General features: G+C 30.8%; 2 protein-coding genes and 1 pseudogene across 2 annotated transcripts; 1 reads left to right on the top strand and 2 right to left on the bottom strand.

Moving 5' to 3' along the window:
* Positions 1–6,241: 6,241 nt before the first annotated feature.
* Positions 6,242–6,395, bottom strand: LOC132287248 (U2 spliceosomal RNA; annotated as a pseudogene).
* A 4,541-nt stretch (positions 6,396–10,936) lies between these two features.
* Positions 10,937–12,769, top strand: LOC132284733 (protein JINGUBANG-like). Its single transcript, XM_059786864.1, has one exon. It carries the CDS (start codon positions 11,086–11,088, stop codon positions 12,544–12,546), a length of 1,461 nt encoding a protein of 486 aa, XP_059642847.1. The 5' UTR covers positions 10,937–11,085; the 3' UTR covers positions 12,547–12,769.
* A 5,102-nt stretch (positions 12,770–17,871) lies between these two features.
* LOC132282078 (putative B3 domain-containing protein Os03g0621600) lies at positions 17,872–20,263 on the bottom strand. Its single transcript, XM_059783708.1, has 5 exons — positions 20,174–20,263; positions 19,556–19,874; positions 19,255–19,442; positions 18,082–18,211; positions 17,872–17,978 (listed from the first exon to the last, which is right to left on the bottom strand). Exons 1-5 carry the CDS (start codon positions 20,261–20,263, stop codon positions 17,872–17,874), a joined length of 834 nt encoding a protein of 277 aa, XP_059639691.1.
* Between the last annotated feature and the right edge of the window lie 297 nt (positions 20,264–20,560).

Here is a 20,560-nt window from a genome sequence, read left to right as displayed (position 1 = left end):
TAATTTGTGTTAGAGTTTTATAGAAACTCTTTAAATATATCTTTGTCTAGTGTGATAGAGTTTTATTGAAAATAAAATATATAATTTGTGATAGAGTTTTATTTTATTTGTTTTAAATATATCCTTGTTTAATTAGATTTAATTTTATTAAGAAACTCATAATAAAAGCTAATTTGTGGTAAAGTTTTAGAAAAATTATTTTATTTCATATATTTATTAAAGAATTCATAATAATAAATAGATAAATAGGTTAATTTAAATCTTATTTTGTAAATTTTAGTGTTTTAAATATTTTTTTATATAAATAAATAAATACTTAAACTCTTTGCACATCTAATAATTGTATAGATAAAAACTTTTTTTATATTAATTAGTAAATATTTTTTATATAAATAAATACTGAAATACTAAAACTCTTTGGTAGAGTTTCTGTATTTTACTCTGAAATTCTGAATTTCTACAATTCTCAATTTCTGTACCCCTTCCTCCTTCCTCCATGCCTCTATTTATAGGCTTCTTGAATTAATAGGATGGTGACATGTGTCCTTTTCTGATAATGACATAATCATAATTGGACCGAGCCGGTTATATTGTGATAATTATCCATAAAAAATAACTATTCTTTTTATATTGAACTACAAATAAGAGTTTTATATACAATGTGATTGATTTTATTAGGTAATTTTTAGAGTTTTATAGAAACTATTTTTATATCAACTAATAGATTTTTTTTATATAAATATATAAATACTTATATTGAACTAAAAATAAGTGTTTTATATAGAATGTGATTGATTTTTAAAGGTAATTTTTTCATTAATAAATATATTTATTTTAATAATTCTTGTCTAATTAGATTTGCTTTTATTAAAAAAATTCATAATAAATAGATAAATAAGTAATTTGTGTTAGAGTTTTATATAAATTATTTTAAAACCTCTTTTTATATAAATTAATAAATATTTTTTATATTAATAATACTTGTCTAATTAGATTTCCTTTTATTAAAAAACTCATAATAAATAGATAAATAGGTAATTTGTATTAAAATTTTATAGAAAATCTTTAAATATATCTTTGTTTAGTGTGATAGAGTTTTATTGAAAATAAAATAGGTAATTTGTGATAGAATTTTATATAAATTATTTTATTTTCTTTAAATATATCCTTGTCTAATTAGATTTAATTTTATTAAGAAACTCATAATAAAAGCTAATTTGTGGTAAAGTTTTAGAAAAATTATTTTGTTAGAAACTCTTTAAAAACCTCTTTTTATATCAATTAATAAATAAATTTTTATATTAATAATACTTGTCTAATTAGATTTTCCTATATTAAAAAACTCAAAATAAATAGATAAATAAATAATTTGTTTTAGAGTTTTATAGAAACTCTTTAAATATATCTTTATCTAGTATGATAGAGTTTTATTGAAAATAAAATAAGTAATTTGTGATGGGGTTTTATAGAAATTACTTTATTTTCTTTAAATATATACTTGTTTAATTAGATTTAATTTTATTAAGAAATTCATAATGAAAGCTAATTTGTGGTTGAGTTTTAGAAAAATTATTTTGTTTTATATATCAATTAATAAATATTTTTTATATTAGTAATTTTCTCTAATTAGATTTTCTTTTATTAAAAAATTCATAATAATAAATAAAAAATAGATTAATTTTAATTTTATTATTTAGATTTTAGTGTTTTAAATATTTTTTATATATAAATAAATAAATAGTTAAATACTGAAACTCTTTGCACATCTAATAATAATATAGATAAAATCTCTTTTTATATCAATTAATAAATATTTTTTTATATAAATAAAATAATATTGAAATACTGAAAAACTTTGCATGATTTTATTAGGTAATTTTTAATTAATAAATATTTTTTATTTTAATAATTCTTGTCTAATTAAATTTACTTTTATTAAAAAAAACTTATAATAAATAGATAAATAGGTAATTTGTGTTAGAGTTTTATAGAAACTTGTGATACCTCTCAGATCCGAGATACGGGTTGATCAGGCTCAGGCCCAAACCCGAAGGATATCAAATAATTATTATGTAACCAAACACAGAATACAAGATAAAATAAGAAATAAAAATAATAAGCTGAAAGAGTGCTAACTGAAAATCCTTAAGATATAAATATTGAAATCCAAAAATTCAAAACTCCATAAGCTTACAACTCGGGAATCCATCCATTGGACCCTTTATTAAAAATTCTCAATCCAAAACTGAAATGACTGAAAAAAAAAATCTAAAGCTACTATAGAGAAGATTCCTACGTAGTCGGAGGAATGAATATCTGTATCTGCTCTGCACGTCCAAGCTCTAACCCTGGAACTGACGAATACCTGAAAAACAAAGGAGTGGGTCAGGCCCACATGCAAGTCCTGATCTACTACAATCCAAACAGTAATTCGATACGCAGATACATCCTAGGAAGACTTAACAATATCTAGAGTAGTCCATATATGTACATAGTACACACTATAAGACGCTCGCTAGTCCAGTAGGTCTGTCTCAGCCTGAATAGAAGGCAACATGCAAATACGCACCCTAAAGTGGGCATGAGTACCTAGACCTACCAGGGAACAACACCTATGTCTAGTTATCCATCCTAGACGATATACGCACACTAACCATGGTCCTGAGACTCAGGCTCATACCATGGCACATAAAATAAATATATAAAGTCCGTACTCCCTATATAAAATATCAGTCATCTATGTAGTGGTATGATATATGTAAACACTCTATCCTGAAACCGTAGTAAGTCTTTTAATTCACAATTGATATGACACATGTAAGTGATGAACTTAACCTTTATGGTTAATCCATACCTTAATCCAATTTGGGTAGGACTTAGTATTTTGAACTAATCCATTCCCAATATAGGTAGGTCTTAGTATTTTGAACTAAGCTATCCCTAATATGACACCGTCCCATACCGGTTCATATATATATATATCCATATAAGTAGGACTTAACTTTTTTATGGTTAATCCAACTCATTCCAAATTAGGTAGGATTAGTGTTTTAACTAATCCATACCTAGTATGTCACCGTCCCATACCGGTATATACAATCCTCCAGTTAATACAGTTGACCATACCATTATTAAATAGTCATCAACCACATTCCACAATATGCACAAAATAAATTTAATGCATAGACATAAATAATATGCATTCAGTACGGCTTAAAATCCAATTCCAATTATGTAAAGTGCTACAATAAATTTAAGCATTCACATTCTCCATCATAGTCCAAGAATTGATACAGTTAATAGAAATTTAAGTATCAACTACACCCAAGCTAAGCATAGGAAAATTCAGTCAATTCCCTATACTTCAAATACTATAGAATTATGATTTATATATATATTTAAATCACACACAACAACTTTGCCAAGCTCAGGTATATAAACCTAGCAAATCCTCCAATATAGTTCATGATTTGATACAGTTAATAGAAATTTGAGTATCAACTAAACCCAAGGTAAGCATAGGGAATTTTTAGTTAATTCACTATACTTATAATACTATGGAAATATGATTTATTTTTATAATTAAATCATATACACAATCCTTGTTAAGTTTCAGTGCCAATAAAACTTGTCCAACAGTGTGCAACCCCTAAGTTTTCTTAACTTATACAGTCCATCCTTTAATCCATTTTTTGAGTTATTATTTTCCCATGTTATTATAGGTCTATAACAACCCATACAACATTTAAAATAAGTTAGACGAAGTCCTAATGCACTGTATAGTCTAATTAACGCATAAAAAATCATACAGTATGCAATTTCTGGGAAAGAGAAGGCTCTAAAAAATTAGAGCCTGCTCTTTTATGGATTGAGCTGGCTCTATGACTCTAAAAGTCCGCTCTAAATAGCCAAGAGCCTGCTCTTTCCATTTTTGGAGCCTGCTCTTGCTCCCTTGCATGCCGTTGTCCGTTCCAGCTTCATCTTCTTCATCTCTAGTGTTTTCCCAGACCCTCTGTGATGTTTTTAATCCTTGTTCTAGGTTCAATCTTAATCCTAGATACATCATAAACCCCTACCATCCAACCATAACATGTATTGAACACAAGATTTGAAACTAACGACAATAGAAATTCAGTTTGCAATCTACTGCTTTCCTTAGATTTATTTTGCTCCATTCTTATGCTTAATCATGGATTAATGTTTCCCATAATATATTAAGCCTATTATAGTCCCAAGACATCAATTAAACAATTTATACGAAGTGGTAATCATCTGAACAGTCCATACAGTGCCCAAAGTCGAATTTGTGTGCATTTGGGTGAGAGCAGGCTCCATAAAATTTGAGCCTACTCTTTTAAATGTTGGAGCCGGCTCCCTAGCTTAGGGAGCCTGCTCCATGCTCCTTTCAGCATGGAGCCGGCTCTTTGTGTGAGGGAGCTGGCTCTCTCTCTTTTCGGCGCGTTCTGCGTTTTTCCACTTCATCTTCCTCGCATCCGGCGATACCCAAGCCTCTGTAAATAATTTAATACATGTTCTAGAGTTCCATTAAATGTTCTAGATTAACCCTAAATCCATGGTATACAACCACAACATGAATTGAACACACCGTTTGAAAACTACGACAACAGAATTTTCAGTTAGAAAATTTAACCAATTTCAAAACAGATTAATTTTGTAAACTCCAACCCTGTTTTAATACTGGTTCTAGGGTTAAATCTTAGACCCAGACAAAATCCTAAACCATGGTTATACATCCACAACATGGATTTAACAGAATCTTTTAAACATAACGGTAGCAGAAATTCGACTAGTAACTTTAAGCAAACTCAAACCCAATTATTACAATGAAATTAAATACTGTATGCTCATGCATAAAAGACGTGTTACAACATCTATTTAATCCATTTTAAACCTTATTAAATCCCTGGAGACTACCTAGGCATGCACATAACACAAATTACAGAGGAAAGAGAAGAACAGAACTTGCCTGCAGTTTCAGATTTTGAAACTGTAAACCAACGTCTCTGGATTTCCCGTCAACGTCCTAGGCTGCCATTCACCACCTCCGGTGCTCTTGGTTCAACCCAAAAGCACTCCACTCTTTCCTCCTTGAGCCTCTCTGTATATTAGTTAGACTCACTCCTTGTTTCTTTGTCTCTCACAACTCTTTTTTTACGTGAATAGGGTTAACAAAACCCTTGGCAACCCATACTTATGTATTTATAGGTTTTAATTGAAACCCTAATTTAAATCCTAAACCAAACCCTAAAGTAAAGCCTAAACCAATTATATGTCGACTCCAATCCTAGACACGATGTAAAACATGAAACCCTAATTACCTAAACAGTGAATTCACATAAGTACGTAATTAATTAAACTTGATAAATACATTTAAATTAATGAAACAAACCAAAATACAATTTAAGCAATTGATTAAAGAAAACACAATTTAAAACCATTAATGAAAGAAAAACACAATTAATTGAATTAAAAATAAAATAAATCAAATAAATAAATAATTAATTAATCAAAACAAACAAATAATCAATTAATTTAATAAAAATACAATAAATAATTAAATTAAATTGCAGGACTGTCCTTTTAAAAATTAGAGGTATTACAAAACTCCTTTAAAATCTCTTTTTATAACAATTAATAAATAATTTTTTATATTAACAATACTTGTCTAATTAGATTTCCTTTTATTAAAAAACTCATAATAAATAGATAAATAGGTAATTTGTGTTAGAGTTTTACAGAAACTCTTTAAATATATCTTTGTCTAGTGTGATGTAGTTTTACTAAAAATAAAATAAGTAATTTGTGATTGAGTTTTATTGAAATTATTTTATTTTTTTTTAAATATATCATTGTCTAATTAGATTTAATTTTACTAAGAAACTCGTCATAAAAGCTAATTTATGGTAGAGTTTTAGAAAAATTATTTTGTTTTATATATCAATTAATAAATATTTTTATATTCATAATTTTTGTCTAATTAAATTTTCTTTTATTAAAAAATTCATAATAATAAATAGATAAATAGGTTAATTTATGAACCATTTGGTTAAGCACAATTGATTATAGATTGAATTTTAATTTTATTAGGTAATTTTGAGTTTTATAGAATTTATATCATGGGATATAATAATTAATGAGAGCTCTTTATTGTGAATTAAACTCTTTTCATATTTTGTTAATTTGAATTTTATTCGGTAATTTTGAGTTTTATAGAATTTATATCAATTAATAAATAAATACTGAAACTCTTTACACAAAAGCCACGAGAAAGTAGCACTTAATCTTAGCCAAAAGATGAAGAAATGTTAGTCAAAAGGCCGACCCAAAAATATTTAGTACTACACTTGATCTTAGCCAAAAGGCCGAGAAGGTGTGATTATTATTTTTTTAGCTCTATAGTTTTATAAGAAGCTTTCATGTAATTCTTTTTACTTAAAACCAATGTGAGACTTTGTAATTTGAATTAAACTCTTTTTATATTTTGTTAATTTGAATTAATTTTAATTTTATTAGATAATTTTGAGTGTTATAGAATTTATATCAATTAATAAATAAATACTGAAATACTGAAACACTGAAACACTTTGCACATTTAATAATAGTATAGATATACACACCACCACCACCAACACTGGCGCAAATTGAATGAAATTGGAATGTTCCCTAGGATTGGATCAAATTCTATCCTCATTTGATTGAACTTCTGGAATTGACACCTCCGATGAGAAGAGTGAAAATGATCTCCATGTCATAAATAAGATAAGCAAATTAGGCCCGGCCCTTTTTTGGTATCTGGTTCACTACGATGGAAAGGAGCTGATTACTCTTCCCGGTTAACCTCTCTCAACAGCTTGAGTAAGAGCTTGAGACGTACGGGGAGCACGCAAGACAAGAGATACCATAGCATTTGCTTCATCTGGTAATGCCACATTTCGAAGAGGAAGCGTAGGAGACGACGGCGGGAAGCGACCCATCATGGTGAAGAGATCCTGGGCAGCCACAACGAGGATGATTGAGCAGTACGCGGAGGAGCGCCGCTGCTGGGAGTTGGAATTCAGCCAATTCTGCCATCAAATCAAAAGACGATGATGGAAAAGGAGACGTCGAAAGTGTTGTCAAGGACTACTGGCGGCGTTGACAATGGCGGTCCAGCGTTAGGTCTTCCATTTTTTTATGCCTCTCTTTAAAATTTTCTGTGTTTGCAAATTTCAGTTGCGGTGATGGCTGATTCGTTTTTAGTTTTGTCTACACATTTTGATTTGGTTATGATTCGTTCTTAGATTTAGGGATTTCGTGGTGGAGGTGTCAATTGTGTGTGGTAATGGTGGAGGTGCCGATTGTGGGTGGCAGTGGTGGAAGGTTAGAGAGAGATGAGAGGATTGGTGGTGTCGGCGGCCATGGTAGTCACGGTGACGGATAAGGGTTACACACAAAGAAGAAGAAGAATAAGAAGTAAGGTTTGGTAGGGGTATTTTTGAAAGAGTAAAAGGGTAAAATGGATATTATATTAATTGAGGGGTGTTTTCGAATAAATTGAAAAGAATAGGGGTGTTGTTTACACACCTTTTTAAATAGGGGGTAAAAGTGCTTTGAAAAACATACTTCAGGGGTGTTTTTTACACTTAGCCCTAATTATGTAAACGAGCTCCACTAGTTGGGCTGTATGCGTGTAGTCAAATAATGATATTTTTACAACAAAATTACAAATTATTATCAAATATGGCTTTTGACCTAATGGTATAATCTTTTCATCCTCAAGAGAATGGAGTGATTCAGTTCGGCGTGGGACAAAAAGAGTATGTGCATTTGATTTACCATTTAAAAAAAAAGAAAAAGAAAAAAAAAAGCACAAATTATCATCTTACTCGCAATGTATTTTTATGTAGTTAGGCAATATGTCATTTTAGTTAAAAAAACATATGACATAGTTAATTTATCCAAATAACTAAGGCCGTTCAATACTATTTCGAAGTTTGGTAAGCTAAATTAGTTGCAAAATTCTTTGAAGCAAAAACATGAAAGTATTTTTGGAAAAAAGTGTTACAAGTTTGAAAAATTAAATGACAGTTAAAAATGTCATTTTAAAAAGAAAAAATATATATTAGCAGTATTTTTGTTACAATGCGGAAGCAAATAAAAACATCATTTTTATGCTTCTGATTTTGACCTTTTTTTTTTAAAACACTTCAATACTATTCAAATGACAATAAACATTACAAAATATGATTCATACCTTTATTTCACTATAGTATACTAGTAAAAGTAAAAAATACAAAATATATGACTCAATATATAAAAAATTTATAACACAACTTTGTTTAGTTTTTTGTTACTTGGGTCGGGGTATTCTCGCTTCAAGAGGATAGGCTTTTTTGTTTTGTTTTTTCCTTCTTCATTTTCCTTTTTTCAATATTCAAGTTATATATGTTTGGTAGTAAAAAATTGGTTCTTAAATTGAATCAAAAGAAATTAGATAATTTCAAGCCCAATAGCGTTGTAGACTTAAATTTTAGTATGGATTTCAATTCTTGCACGGCAAACATACCTTTTGCTATTTATCTTGTTCAATTTCACATTGTCCACACTTAAAAATTAAAGTCTATGGCTACAGAATCCCAATTTTATCTCCTGTTTCATTTTAAAAGTAAAGAAACAAAGATGAATGAGAGGAAAGAGGGAAGACCAACTCCATAGACAGTGTTTTGAACTTTTGACAAAATCATCAAAAAAGAGGGTTTTTAAAAGAAATATTTTAAGAGTTATTTGTTAACCATTTTTCACATTTAAATATACCCCACTTAAAAATTGCTCATGAAATCATATCCAGCACCCACTATAGATGTTACAATTAGACAGACCCTTTCAAATTGAATCACATAATAAAAACATTTAAATCTTAGGGCAAATAACATAAAACCCCTCTTTACTTTTAATTTTTGACAAAAAAAAAAAAAAAAATTCCTCAAGAAAAAAGTTGACATAAAACTCTGTAAGTATCTAATTTGTTGCAAAATGATGTTATAATGATATAAATGCCCTTTAATATAAATTAAAAAACATTATTTTTTAAAAAAATTTCCTTTTAATTTTTTTTAAAAATAACACTTTAAGAAAAATTTAAAAAATACACACCATTAGGCATTAGGTTGTCTTAAAATGATTTTCATTTTAGGTTTTCTTTTTTATTTTTATTTTTATTTTTTAAAAAAAAGAATTTTTTTTTTAATTTGTTACAAGGTATTTTCATTTTCTTATAGATACACCATTGAAACAAGTTTTGAAATATTTTTAATACCACAACGCTAAATGAGTTTTTTATATTAATTTTAATCTTATATTAAGAGAAATCATTTTCTTAAATTTATATTAAGGGACATTTTCGTCATAATAACATCACTTTACAACGAATTGAATGAGTAAGGTATGACAACTTTTTTTCTGAGGGAATTTACAACTGCCATAAATTGAAAGTAGAGGGAAATTTTGTATAATTTCCATAAATCTTAATTTGGTGCAAGTAGTTTCTAAGAGCATCTCTAATGCAAAATGTTATATTTTTGCAATTCTACTCCAATAGTGCATTTCATCCAAAATGTTATTTTTTGATACAATTCCATGTGTTTGAGAGCCAATTGGAATGCCTTATCTTCATTTAAACAACTTTTGACAATCTCAAAATATGAGAGGTCTTTTGAAAGAGTCTATTGGAGTGCCTAGTTTCATCCACTTGCTATATTTTTAATTTGAGAGGCAATTAAGAATTGTTATATTTGAGAATCTCAAAATATGAGAAGTATTTTGAGAGGTCATTAGAGAGCTTTATTTTCATCCACATGCTATATTTTGAGAGCTCATTTGATAGGTCATTGAAAATGCTCTAATGAGACATATGAAAGGAATGCATCATTATTATTATATTATTATTATTATGAAGTATTAAATATTATGAATTTAAATAATAATATATTATTTAAATTCAGTGATGTCTGAAATTCAAACTCCTACTCACAAATCCCTTTCCAATTCGAAAGGTATATGGTTGTTCTTATCCTCATACAACGTACCCTTGGTGAATTCAGCAGAGTTAGGTTAACATATTTCCATTAGAAATGAAAAAATCAAGGTCCACAAACACAACGCAACCCATCCATTGACTAATGTAAATTATGTGACCACGTTCACACCCTACATGGACCAAAATTAAAAGTCAATCCACTGATCTTCCACCAGGAAAAGTCAAATCCGTCTAAGGCCTCACATCTTCCCACCCCTTCCGCTTCATGAATCATAACTAGGAATTTACCGAATATAGCTAGCCATTATGAATACTTGTCGATCTATTCCCATTTTCACACACATTTTCAACCTCTGAGGGCACAACCTTAATTTTAAAGCTAAAGAAATGATGCTTTTGTGAATCAGAATTATAAATATTTTTAGTCAATATACCCACAAAAAATACAATAATTTACTAATAACACAAAACAAGATGAACCTTATATGATAATATCATCATGTTGTCTCGATCATATGCGTTCACGTGTGAGCAAGGGTCATCTTTATATTACATCTAAGGGTTCCAAAATTGAGTACCATAATATAATTTTCAAGCAATCAGGGAATTTTTTTTTACTAATTACTACATAAATTTAAGTACCATTTTTTATTTTTGTTAAGGGTGAGTAAATAAGCAGTTACTGCAATCATACCAAGTTTTAGGAAGCGTACATATATATTTCGTCACCGTTACGTCTTCCCCTCCCCTGAGAAGTCCCATTCTGGACCAGTCAACATCTTAAACGGCCGACCATTTATCTACCTTATATATATATAGGACTATATATATACACACATATAAATACCTCTTCTTCTTCAGCCTTTTGAGTCTTTTGCCTACCCGTGTCCTCTCTTTCTAGTTCCATCTCTTTGTTCATCTGCTTTCGGTTTTCTTAGCATCTAAGCTACCTCTTTATTCCATCTTTATTTTTTACATAATTTTTTCCCAACCAATCACATTTTTATATATACATATAAATTTTGTGTGTTTCATGAGAGAAGACAATTATGAGAAATTCAAGAAGATCCAAGATGGTCACAGAAATAAACACCAGTACTAATTCACAGCGACAAAAATTCGGCAACTTTTTGCAGTCCGATCCAAACAATAATGAAGATCATTTATTTCGGATCACAAAATCCTCCGAAGCAACTCCTGCTAATGATCAAGACTACCTTCCTCCTCTTTCGCCTGAAAATGCAGACAATTCACCTTATACTCCTTCATGGAACCAAACATCCCCATTTAACAAGTCCCCGTGGTCCTCCAACCCCTTCACCGGCTCCGGCAACGATTCTTATGCTTACACCGGCCTCATGGGCTCGCTCGTCCGCGAAGAAGGCCACATATACTCTCTCGCTGCCTCCGGCGACTTGTTATACACCGGGTCGGACAGCAAGAATGTCCGAGTGTGGAAGAATCAGAAGGAATTTTCTGGGTTCAAATCGAATAGTGGATTGGTTAAGGCCATTGTCATCTCCGGCGAACGAATCTTTACCGGTCACCAAGACGGGAAGATCCGTGTCTGGAAAGCTTCCAACAAGAATGCAACCGTTCACAAGCGAGTCGGGACTCTACCCACCATGAAAGCTTACATAAAAAGCTCGATGAAGCCGAGCAATTACGTCGAAACGAGACGGAACCATAATGCGGTGTGGATCAAGCATTTTGACGCCATTTCATGTCTGAGCTTGAGCGAAGACCAAACCCTTTTGTATTCTTCTTCTTGGGACAAAACCTTGAAAGTTTGGAGAATATCAGACTCAAAATGTCTTGAATCAATCAATGCACACGACGACGCCGTTAACTCCGTGGTCGCCGGATTCGGGTTGGTGTTCACCGGATCGGCGGACGGGACGGTGAAAGTGTGGCGGCGAGAGTTACATGGTAAAGGAACCAAACACTTCTTCTCACAAACACTCTTAAAACAAGAATGTGCCGTGACAGCGTTGGCCGTTAATCCGACGGTAATCTACTGCGGCTCGTCGGACGGGCTTGTGAATTTCTGGGAGAGTGAGAAGCTGCTCTCTCATGGCGGTGTGTTGAGGGGTCACAAGCTGGCAGTGCTGTGTTTGGCTACGGCCGGGAATATGGTGTTCAGTGGATCTGCAGATTCGAAGATATGCGTTTGGAGGAGGGAGGGGGAGGATCACACGTGCGTGTCGGTGTTGACGGGTCACACCGGGCCGGTGAAGTGTTTGGCGGTGGAGCAAGAGGATAGTTCGGGTGGCGGAGGTGACGATGGGAGCTCGTGGGTGGTGTATAGTGGGAGTTTGGATAAGTCGGTGAAGATATGGAGAGTGTCATCACAAATGATAAATCTGGTGCAAACACAACTACGATTTCACGACGAAGGGTTGTCTACGGCGAAGAGGTCACCCTCTTATTCGTCTAAGCCGCAAAGGTTACCCTCTTATCAGAGTGTTTCGTCTCAAGGTAGCAGAATGGGTGAGTATAAAAAATGGTAGAGAAGATCGAGGAAGATCACCTGTCTATGAATTGTGTAACAAAGTTTGAAGAGTTTACATTTAGATTTTTTTTTTGAATTTAATTGATTAATTTCTTGTAGAAATTAAGATCAATTTAGTCAGTGGATGGATGTAAATTTTTTAGCTGTTTTTTTTCATATATTTGTCCTGGAGTTTTGAATGATCAAATATATATATATATAAAGGAAAAGGTTAATAGTTATTGTGTTTTTTTATTTTTTATTTTATTTTTTCCTGGATATAGTTATTGTTATTGATTTTGCATGTGAAGAATAGGACAGCTTACCTTATACCTAGAAGCAATGAAACTTGTTAATGTTTTGCTGATTCATTTGACAATTCATAAATGACAGTTGAGATTTAGAGATTATCCAAATTTCAAAGTTTGTATGCATCAGGATGTCACCTTTCTTTTTATTTTATTTTATATTTTTACTTAACGTATAGAAAAAAAAAAAAAAAAAACTTTCGGCCAGAGAGGAAAACCATTGCCCGTTCAATCCAGTAGTTATACCATTCAAAATGAATGGCTCATGGCTGGCAGCATAAGTTCTTCGATTTGAATCTAAATATTCGTACCTCACTCCATATGTTTTTAAGGTCATTTACACATTCGCTGTATTTGATCAATGGCAAAATTCTCATGCCAAAAGTGATTTACTCCATATATAAAGTCACAGTTTACAAAGTGAATAATTATATTAGAACGAAAAAAGTATATATACATGACATACCATGCATAAAAAAAATGTTGAAAATTATTCTTTAGCATATAAACCTCACTCTTGTAGAGTGAGTGATCTCCACCTTCCTGTCCACAGGGGCGGAGTCAGGATTTTGAGATGGGGGGGCCAAAATTATAAACAACATTATCTAACTAGAACTTTAGAAAAAAATATATATATTACGTAGGTAAAAATATTTTATTATTTATTATATTCATATAAAAATATATCTATTTAAACTTTTTTTAATTTATTTAAATTAAAAAAAAACTAGTTATTTAAAAAAAAAAAAATTATCAAACTTTCTGAACAAACACAAATAAGATTTATGCCAAAATTATAAAAAAATTCAATTAAATAACTCTCTTTATTTACCGAAAAGGAAAAAAAAACAAAAATAACTTTAAAAAAAATGTAACAATTGAAAATTTAACAAAACAATAACAATGATAAAAAATAAAATAAAATAAAATAAAAACACAAACAAATTAATAAAATAAAAATTTAGATTCTTAAATCATCGATTTTTGTTCATATTTAAAACTTCAAATGAAATTTTTGTTCTTGATTTTGTAAAAATTAATTTCTTATAAAATTCTTATAAAAGCATTTCAATAAAAATGAATAAAAAGAAGAAAAAAAAGTGATGGAAAGAATCATGTATGAGATGAAATTTTAGAATAATAAGGTTATGGAAAGAATCGTGATTGTCACATTATGGAAAAAACTATATTTGAGTTGAAACTTTAAGATAGACACATTAAATTTTTATGTGAATTAATTTTTATCGGGATTCTATAGTTGTTAATTAAACCACTATATAAATTATCTTTTGTTAAATTTTAATTAAAGAAATAAATTTTTTTTTCTTAGGGGGCCAAGTATAAATTTTATACTATATATATTATATATTTTATTTTTACCTATACTAAAAAAAAAATTTCAAACCCCTTCCCTCTGCCCCTGCCTGTACAGAACCCATCCTGTCTACAAAAAAAAATATTTGTCATGAAGTATCTTAATTAATTAGAACATTTTTTGAATTGTTACTATAACAAATAAATCCAAAATGAGAGGGAGATAAAAAAAAAAAAAAAATACTATACGTTCGTTTTTTTAAAATCATTGGAATCAACAAACGTAAAAGTCCTTGGAAATAATATGTTGTGGAAAAATTGAACCTCTGAATAATATTTTCTGAACTTTAAAAATCGACACTAAGATTTGAGATGATCAATGATTTATTTATTTATTTTTGGTTCTTGTAATTGGTAAAATACGATGACGTGGTAGTATTTTTAATGAACACTGACCTACCTGATGTGAAACGAACTAAATGTATAAAAGTTTTTGTATCAACAAAGTCCTCTCTCAATTGAATCTTCTTGGTGCATTCGACACTTCAAGCAACGCTTTCACGGTTGAAGGAAATGTTGTAATTTGGACTTTTGATAATCTTGTGAGATCAGCAATGGTACAGTAGTCAAAGGGGGGTGGTGACAAGTGGAAAGAATGATTAGGTCCTGTTTGGTTGAATTGATCAAAGAAAAAAACAAAAAATATGAAGGACAATTAATTAAATATTATTTGAACCAACTCAAAAAATAATGGAATTAGGCTCGCCCTTGATCTCAGCTGCTAGATTTCAAAATATGCCTTTTGAAGAATAGAGAGAATGAGATCACTAGACTATATAATCATGAAAAATGCTGATATATACATACATACATATATAAATATATACGGTACATAAATATATACATGTTGCACAAAGCAAAGCAATGAAAGACGTTAGGTATACCAAAAAGATAATTTTGTTGAAAATATTGATCCACTTTTCAATTAATTTTTTGAACTGCACGTACTCACCATATTAGTAGGTGGTGGTATAAAGGCATAGTGAATTCATTATATAGACAAAGAATTTTCATCTACTTTAATTATTTCACCCATTCACACACATTATCACATACTACTATGTCCAATCTTGTAATTTATCTGCTTAGACTTATTAGAGTTTCCATGTGTATTATTATTATGTGGTCAGTATTTTGACAGCATAGCACTCAACTTACGTTGTGGCCTTTCAAATCCTTCTCCCTGAACAAAAGAGATAGTGACTTGTTGATAGAGGACACTTAAGATAGCGTATATTTTGAAATTTTTATTTCTTAAATGTATTAGATAAGATCAAAATATTTTCGGACTCAATAACATTTAACTCTTAATATTATTATAAATCCTAAAATAAAATAAGGCAAAAATGTCTACCATCAAATATATTCCAACTTGAATTTATCACACTTGAGAACTACAACTTTTACTGTTGAAAAAAAAATGAAAAATAAAAATAAAAGTCTGATGGTATAAAGGCAACCCATGATCGGGACTGCAGCCTTTGATCTCTTGGTATTATAGGTAATTCTATTCCAAAAAATCCCAATTAACCATTGAACATTCATTCTCTGTTTCTAGATCTTCTGTAATAATTTTCAATTAGTTTGATAAAATATAATGGAAAATTTCGAAAAACTTGGCCACTTATCAATGTGAAAACAAAGTGGTACCTACATGAATTTGTCTATTGGTTTCATTGTTTAGTCAATCCTAATTTTTAGGTTTGAGAAGCATTACTCAAATATGACAACCTTGATGCTTATTGTTCATTTTCATAAAAAATTTGTACTTCAATAAAAAAAATTTCACCTAAGTCACCAAATTATTTCGAGCTACTCTAGGTGTTTACTGTTCTTTTTAATGAAAATTTCGTATTTTTATAAATTTTTTTGTGCGGGGTGAAACCTTATATATGAAGGCCTTGCATTTGAAAGTTTGTCTAGGGCCTCTCAAAATTTTGAGAATCTCAGTGCCAACCCTGCGTATGCATCTTCTGCTCTCTACATTTTGGCGCTGTAGCAGCCTCTCCGAATTTTCGCTCTCTAGAAATGATATTTTTTTAATATATATATATATATATATATATATATATATATATATCACTAATGGCTATATTTATAACGACTGTATTGTAACGACTATATTTTTTTTATCTTATATAATAACTTATTTGCTCATTATTTGAGAATCATTGTTACATTCATCTATTTCATTGTAGCAAAATATCATTATCAAATTTTTTCAATCTTGAAATTTCAATGACTTCGTCATCACAAACTTTTCCTTACTAGGCTCAAAATCTTCATCTTCTTCATCATCCATCTCATCAAATGGCTCTATTAACGCGTTGATTCAATGGAATCTCGATTATGCTCAGCAACTTTTGCATTGTGTGAGGCCAGAGATAATAGAAGAAGTCTTTCAAGTCTGTAAGAAGCAATACATTCATCGTTACTGGGAGGGAAGCCATCGTCAGCTACATAGGCATATTTAAATGAAGGGAAAAAAAAGTGAAAAATAATTGTTTTTAGGTAAAAAAATAAAAAAAAAAAAAAATTATTTTGAATACCAGTATAGTCCTTAGGCACTATTTGGGTCAGCCAAACAATGCCTAATGACAATATTATTTATTTATTGATTTTGTGTAAAAAAAAAAAAAAAAAACAACAATGTGGAGAAACAAAAAGAAGAAAAAAAAAGTGAAAAAAAAACTGTTTTTTAGGTATTAAAAAAAAAGAAAAGGTTTTTTTATTTTTGTAGGCCAATATAGTCCTTAGGCACTGTTGGTATAACCCAAACAGTGCCTAAGGACTATATTATTTATTTACTGATTTTTTATTTTTATTTTTTAAAAAACATACACACACAGACACAAAGTGAAAAAAGGGGTTTTGAGGGCAACTGGTCAATCAAACAGGGCCTTAGGACTGTTGCCCCCTTTTGTTTTTGAAAAATCAGTTAGTGGCGGTTTTTTTTTTTTTTTTAATTGAAAAATCAAAATTTGCCCATTCTCGCTAGAATGGGTCTCAGATGCTCTAAAAGTCCCAAAAAAAATGCTTTCCAGCTTTTAGATCCCTGTAACAATTTTCAATTAGTTTGATAAAATATAATGGAAAATGCTGAAAAACTCGACCGCTTATCAATGTGAAAACAAAGTTGTAATATGGAATCTACTTGAATTTGTCTATGGGTTATATTTCATTGTTTAGTCGGCGTACCATGTAGGCTTGGGTAGCGTTACTCAATTATAATTGAATTAGCAAAATGCTATACGGATTGACCTCTGCTATTATCCACCTAATTAGACTGCTTCAATTCCGTAAGTAATTTTGCTCTCATTTTTGCCACAGACGTCAAATTGATATGGAATATTTCACAAGTGTTCTAAGGTGTCTGCTCAAAAAGCTTGACACACACACACACACATATATATATTTATTCACACACAAAACACAAACACAAACCTGGGGCTGTGTTACAACTTACAATTGTTCATCAACTGAGTCCACAGTTTTTCCATCTCAGTGGTTACAAAATGAGGTCAAGCATGTCAGAATTGCAATGCATCAGGAAATCTCTCCCTTCCTTTCTTTACCTGAATCAGCAAAAGGTGTCCAAACTCCCTGAAGCTATTCAAAATTACCCTTTGTCACGTTCATTATGGTAGGGGCATGATTACACTTCAGCCTTTGTCAATGAACACATTATATGGACCTTCAGATACAAAAGCATATACACAGAGAGAAGCTTGACCGGCCTCAGTAAGAGATGAACACTCATTTAAGAGACCTAAAAACAGAAACTTTCAGCACAAGACCATCTCTCTCAATTAGCTCAAACACACAAGAGTCTCCGACTTGCAGTGCGTTATCCTTGCAAAATGTGCGCCAACCGTCACCAAGCCTGTATTCGCGCTTCGTATAGCCAATCAATTTCACATTCCATGACTTTGCTGAAGCACGAAGAGTAGCTTTCCGTCCACCCTTTTTCATGTAGCTTTTGACGAAGCTCCTCGGTATATGCTGCACAATGTACAAGTTTGTAGTAGTATAACCATGAAACCTGATTGTTGACAATGATGATGATAACAAATTTTATGCACAAGTGTTATGTACAAGTTTTCAGTTTTGAGGCATGTTTGCCGAGGGATAGTTAAACAAACTTTACCAATTGGTAAATGCATATATGTCTTCTGGTTTTTATGCTGTCAGTATCTAATAATATCATTTAGAAAAATAATGTCACACTAATATAATTATTAAGCAAGCCGATCACAGTTTGCAAATCCTACCCATTAAGAAAACGAAAATCTGACTAATTATATGTGGCCTAATCCAAGTGTACAGACAAATTGAGCAAATAAATACATTTTCTCAATTTTAAGACTGGAATACATAGAATGCCCTCAAAACAAAGTTTAAAAAAAAAAAAAAAAAAAAAAAAACTTAAATGCACAAATTTTATTAAGGGGGTTTTGAAGTTTTTATTAAAAAAAAAAAATAGCAGAGTGTTTATTGCACTTTTTTTTTTGGGAAAATTACATATAAATGGAGTCAAAGTTTCATATTTACTTAGAGACTGAGTCAAAGTTCCATATTTCTCTAAAATGGATTGCTGAGGTGGCACATGATTTTTTACTGTTTAGAAATTGTGGTGCCTAAAATACCCTTCCACGAAGGTACTACTTTTTCTTCGAAGGTACTACTTTTTTGAACTGAAGGTACTACTTTTTGGCGTCCAGGTACCATGTTTTTTAAACACCCGCGAAGGTACTACTTTTTCTCCGAAGGTACTACTTTTTTGAACTGAAGGTACTACTTTTTTGCACTGAAGGTACTACTTTTTTGTTAGGGAAGGGCATTTTAGGCACCACAATTTTCTAAACAGTAAAAAACCATGTGCCACCTCAGCAATCCATTTTAGAGAAATATGAAACTTTGACTCAGTCTCTAAGTAAATATGGAACTTTGACTCCATGAATATGTAATTTTCTCTTTTTTTTTTGGGTAGTGTGTGTATTTATATAAATATATATTTGTTGAATTTGAGCAGTCAGAAGCTTTACCATATAACTCCATTCCACATAAGCTTTCGTCGTAACAACTTGGAAGAAAGGGTATGAAGAGAGAAACTTCCCAGGAGGTTTCAGAGATTTATCATTCTCTTGAACAGCCTTGAGACCTCTCGGACGTAAAGTCTTATTAGTTTCTTGCTGCTTGCCATTGTCTTCAAGTATCAACTGTTCATCCTTCACTGCATTATATATATATATAGATAGATAGATATATATGTCAAATATATATGATAAGTAGGCACAAGTTGTAAAATTTTATGATGAACAGAAACAAACAACTTAAATTACTCACTGGGTTCATTTTTCTGATTTTCATGCACAATTGGAAATGATTTTCGATTCTTCCTGGTGGGAATGCAAACCTCCTTTTGACAGCCATTTATACCATATACTTTAACAAAAAAGATTGAATCTCCACCATAACAAAATACTAGGAAATCTCCAAACTCTAGTGAATTGTCTTCCACAAATTCATGCCAACCCTTTCCAAAATACACATTCTTATCAACCTCTCTCACTTCAACCCTCCACGATCTTCTTGCATGACTCCTAATTATAGACTTGGAGGGTAAAACTCCATTAAAATGCTCAACGAACGCTGGTGGAATTTGCTATAAGAATACACAAATTGAAACCTTCAATACAATTGGTCACGGTAGAGGATTGATATAAGTTAGCATTGTACTTGTCAGAGCAAAATATGACTAGATCAATATCTACTACAGAGGCTAAATAAATTAAAAAAAAAAAACAAATACTGCATTTTTGAGTACTGAATTGGCACATTCAAATTGAAATTGAAATTAGTTCAAACTTAAAAACTAAATTTGAAGAGCTCAACAAAAGAGTTGTAAGTATAGAGGGCAAGACTTTTTCACCGAAAAAAAAAAAAAAAAAGGGCAAGAATTACCAGTCGTTGAGAGCTCCGTTCCGGGAGAAAAACTTTGAAGAACTGAGGGCACTTATCAGATAAAGATAACTTTTTGCGAGGTTTCACCATTGTTTGATCTTACTCCTTACAAGGTTAAAGCCCTTAACCCTAATTTGGACAGCTCTTAGATTAATTAGTGGAGGTAAGTTCCTATTTTGTAAGAACCAAGGGCACCTCCAAAAGGATGACGTGGTTCGTATCGTGAAATCACTCGAATGTTCTAATAATAAAGTATTTTCAGAGTGATAGTCCCGGCCACTAATATTTTGTTGTTATGGTCTATAATAATAATTTACTATTTTATTTTATAGTATCTCAAATTAATTGTCGACAAGTCAAAATAATAAAAAAATATTTTATTTTTTC

Source organism: Cornus florida, unplaced genomic scaffold, assembly GCF_030987335.1.
Source record: "Cornus florida cultivar Cherokee Brave unplaced genomic scaffold, ASM3098733v1 CherokeeBrave_3.0.0_Hap2_Chr11, whole genome shotgun sequence".
Classification (NCBI taxonomy): Eukaryota; Viridiplantae; Streptophyta; class Magnoliopsida; order Cornales; family Cornaceae; genus Cornus; species Cornus florida.
This window is presented reverse-complemented; position numbering and strand designations above follow the sequence as displayed.